This window comes from Pinus tabuliformis, chromosome 5_1 (genome assembly GCF_031772625.1).
Source record: "Pinus tabuliformis cultivar Carrire ecotype Pingquan chromosome 5_1, CPIR1, whole genome shotgun sequence".
In the NCBI taxonomy this organism is placed as follows: domain Eukaryota; kingdom Viridiplantae; phylum Streptophyta; class Pinopsida; order Pinales; family Pinaceae; genus Pinus; species Pinus tabuliformis.
In genome coordinates this window covers 496,214,398-496,218,091 of record NC_142305.1, presented here as the reverse complement: position 1 = coordinate 496,218,091, position 3,694 = coordinate 496,214,398, and the positions used below count along the sequence as shown (strand labels likewise).

At 32.1% G+C, this 3,694-nt stretch overlaps 1 protein-coding gene across 1 annotated transcript; it reads left to right on the top strand.

The window, feature by feature from the left end:
- The first annotated feature begins 790 nt into the window (after positions 1–790).
- On the top strand, positions 791–2,674 carry LOC149165666 (thiol protease SEN102-like). Its single transcript, XM_089429903.1, has 4 exons — positions 791–1,220; positions 1,586–1,827; positions 2,215–2,352; positions 2,456–2,674. Exons 1-4 carry the CDS (start codon positions 791–793, stop codon positions 2,672–2,674), a joined length of 1,029 nt encoding a protein of 342 aa, XP_089286029.1.
- Positions 2,675–3,694: the final 1,020 nt, after the last annotated feature.

Below are 3,694 nucleotides of genomic sequence, written 5' to 3'. Positions count from 1 at the left end.
CCTTAATTAATTCTATTTTATCTCATGGTGCTTCAATAGTTAATTAAAGTCATATTAATTAATTAAACTAGTTTAATGGAGTCCTTAATTAATTCTATTTTATAATCATGTGTGACTCATGGTGCTTCAATAGTTAATTAAAGTCATATTAATTAATTAAACTAGTTTAATGGAGTCCTTAATTAATTCTATTTTATAATCATGTGTGACTCATGGTGCTTCAATAGTTAATTAAAGTCATACTAATTAATTAAACTAATTTAATGAAATCCTTTGAATGTGAGATTCATGGTTTTATTAAATATTATTATTTGTATTAAAATCTTATTAACTCCGCTAACAACCACTTTTAAAAAAAATTAAATTATATTCTATATTTCAAATATAAAATAAAAATATACTTAAATAAAAATAATTAAACTCATAAATGTACTTACTTCCTACTACATCCTTCCTCAAGTCATGAAGAGAGGTTTAAAAAATATACTATTTTCTATCTACTTACAAGTGGGACCCATTAAAGTCGCATAATGGCACTACCAAATTTCTGTTTCAAAGCGTTTGTGTGATCCACACTGAAACAAATTTGATACTGAAATTATTCACGCTTCCTTCTACCCTGAATAATCTTTCACCATTGCTGCCGTGAGATGAATGTTTTCTGTTACTGTATTCCATGCCCGTTAAACTCGGTCCGAGTTGCTATATAACACGATCCCCTTCTGCTTTATCTCCACCAATTCATATTATTTCTGTGAATTATATCGACGAGTTATTGTTTTCTTTAGTTATGGCACGAGCGACCCTGTTTCTATTTCTGTTCGTGGCAGCCTTGTGGGCTTTATCGGTGAATGCCTCTCCTGCTGGATTCACAGACAAAGACCTCGAGTCTGAAGAAAGTCTGCGACTCCTTTATCATAAGTGGGTGCTTCAGCATGGCTCAACCAGAAATACATCCGATGAGCGATTCACAATATTTGCAGAGACTGTGAAATACATAGACTCTGTGAATAAGAAGAATCTTACGTACCAACTTGGATTGAATCAGTTTTCAGATATGACTGACCAAGAATTCGCTGTGTCCTGCATTAAGGATGTCGGAGACAGTGGAGACATGAGGAGAGTGAAGAATGGATCATTCATGTACCAGAACTTGCCAGACGCTGTGGATTGGATAGCGCAGGGAGCAGTAACTCCTGCGAGGAATCAAGGGGATTGCGGTATGTATGATGAGAGAAATAATTTCAATTAAAATATTACTATTACTAGATAGAAACTTTAGATAAATGGTAGCTAAGGATCAGCGAACAGGTTCCATTCAGATACAATTGACAGAACATAGAAGTACTGGAAAATCTTATGTTTTTGAGGAAGCAAAAATTTGTATAGAAAGACAGAGCAGGGGATCTGGTGATGAGTAAGTTTTTGAATTTAGAAACGGAAATGTGTGGCGAACATAGTCCACACGAGATCAATACATTTTGTTATGCCAATATTCTTTTCTCAATCGCCATGCCGATATTCTTGATACCCAATATCATTTTCTAGTCTGACTCATATATTGTCTATTCTTTTGGCCTTGCAGGATGTTGTTGGGCCTTTGCAGCTGCAGCTGCTATAGAGAGTCTCAATTACATACGAAATAGAAATAGAGGCTTGTTGAGCCTATCGCCGCAGCAATTGCTTGACTGCACTGGCGGACTCAACAATTGCTACGGAGGGACCTTTGAAGATGCCTTCAACTATGTCCAAAATAGAGGGAAAGGAATAGTTGAAGAAGTTTACTATAGATACCAGGAGGCGCAGGGCAGTTGCCAAGACGGAGAGGTAAGGCTTAACGATACATACTAAGATGGATTTGTGCAATAAGATAGTTAAATGATTTGTGCATTAAGAAAGTTAGATCTTTTTGAGATGGAGTTTAAATGGGTTAGGATTTGTATAATTAGATTATGTTGAGATGGAGCTTAAATGGGTTAGGATTTGGATTGGTTTTATAATTTTTAATTATTTTAAATTTTGAAGTGGTTTTGGAATTATTAGAATTATTTTATGTTATTTTGTTTATGAGAAGTTTTCACAACTAACCATATTTGATACGCAGAATATTAAATTGTGTAATTAGTTTTTATAAATAATAATATTTAATTATAATAATAACCTTATCTAATTGCTAAGATAATTAAATCATTGTTTTGTTTTGTTTTGACATAGCTTCCTCAGGGACCAACTATTACGGGTGTTCAACGTGTCCTCCCTCCTACTGAAGACGCTCTCAAACAAGCAGTAGCTAGTCGACCTACAGCTGTAAACGTAATGTTTGGCCATAGAGATATCAAAAGTTATCGGAGTGTAAGTGGTTATGAATCCTTATATTGGTTTTTTGAGAAAAAATAAGAAGAGATGAATAATCTAGGAAGTGTAGCTAACAGAATTTTATTTGTTTGTTACGCAGGGAGTATATACTGGTAAATGCGGCCCAAGAATTAACCATTCAGTTGTAGTGGTTGGATATGGAAAGGAAAACAAGTTTTTGTTCCCAAAAAAATATTGGATAATAAAAAACTCTTGGGGAACATGGGGAGAAAATGGATTCATGAGAATTCAACGAGACGTCTCCACACAAGGAGGAAAATGCGGTATTGCCACTCAGGCAATGTACCCATACAATTAATGCATTGGCGTCGAATTAGATGTTGTTCACATTATCAAATAATGATAGCAATTGGCTTGACAAAAGTTTGGCAAATTACTATACAATAGTGTGAAAATTTACCTTTTATTTTATTAGACATAGGTAAAATAAATTCTTAATTTATTTTGTCGAAGTTTAATACTTCACTTATATTATTGTATTGCATTATTGGTAATATATTAAAATAATTTTAATTAGAAATTTTGTGGTGTTTTTGTAAACTTTAAATGGAAGTATGAAAAGAATAAAATGATGAAAACTATTCATGTAAGTTCTAAATTTAGATTTATTTTCAAAAACAAATTAATTTAGCTATATATTTCATTTATGTATTTTTTGTTATTTTGTTTTATTTTCAATTCATTTAAAGATATATTTATAATTTTATGACAAATAACTTGCTATTGCCTTTAGAGGTGCTCTATAGTATAGGGGTAGATAATATATGCATAATAGTATGCAAAGAAGAATGTGGAAAATGTGTGGACGTAAAAGCTAAGAAAATATGTAGTTTTTCTCTTAGAATGATTACATGTAAATCTTGTGTGTTAAATGCCAAGTCACTTGTCATTTTCTTGAAAAGGGATATGTACTTAATTGCATTGTGATACTAGCTAATTTCTAAGTTTCTTGTGAAATAATTATTATGCATTGCATGCAGGATAGAAATAGCTAATGATGTGCTTCTAGGCACATAAATATTCATTTCTAACTTTTTGGAAGAAAAGCTTATGTTTTATATACACATAAATATAGTTTCTTTTTAGAAAAAGTGTGCATACTTCATGTATGAAAATGATGGCTTTTATGAGAGATCTCTTGAAAATAAAAATAGAGATTCTTTCCTTAAAAGACACATATGAATAGTGTTTATGCAAGAACAAGAATCCATACTTGTTTCATAAAAAGATTATGTGCATTGAAGTAAAAGTAATTTGTGTTAGGAAAAACACATGTTGTATCCACATAAGGGTAGCTATTGTGACATAGGAAATATGA

What these genes read in the sequence shown, in the direction of transcription:
- LOC149165666 (XM_089429903.1), top strand. Translation starts at nt 791, where the DNA reads ATGGCACGAGCGACCCTGTTTCTATTTCTGTTCGTGGCAGCCTTGTGG. An exon ending in GCAGTTGCCAAGACGGAGAG is followed by an intron (nt 1,828 to 2,214) that starts GTAAGGCTTAAC and finishes GTTTTGACATAG; the next exon opens with CTTCCTCAGGGACCAACTAT. An exon ending in ATATCAAAAGTTATCGGAGT is followed by an intron (nt 2,353 to 2,455) that starts GTAAGTGGTTAT and finishes TTTGTTACGCAG; the next exon opens with GGAGTATATACTGGTAAATG.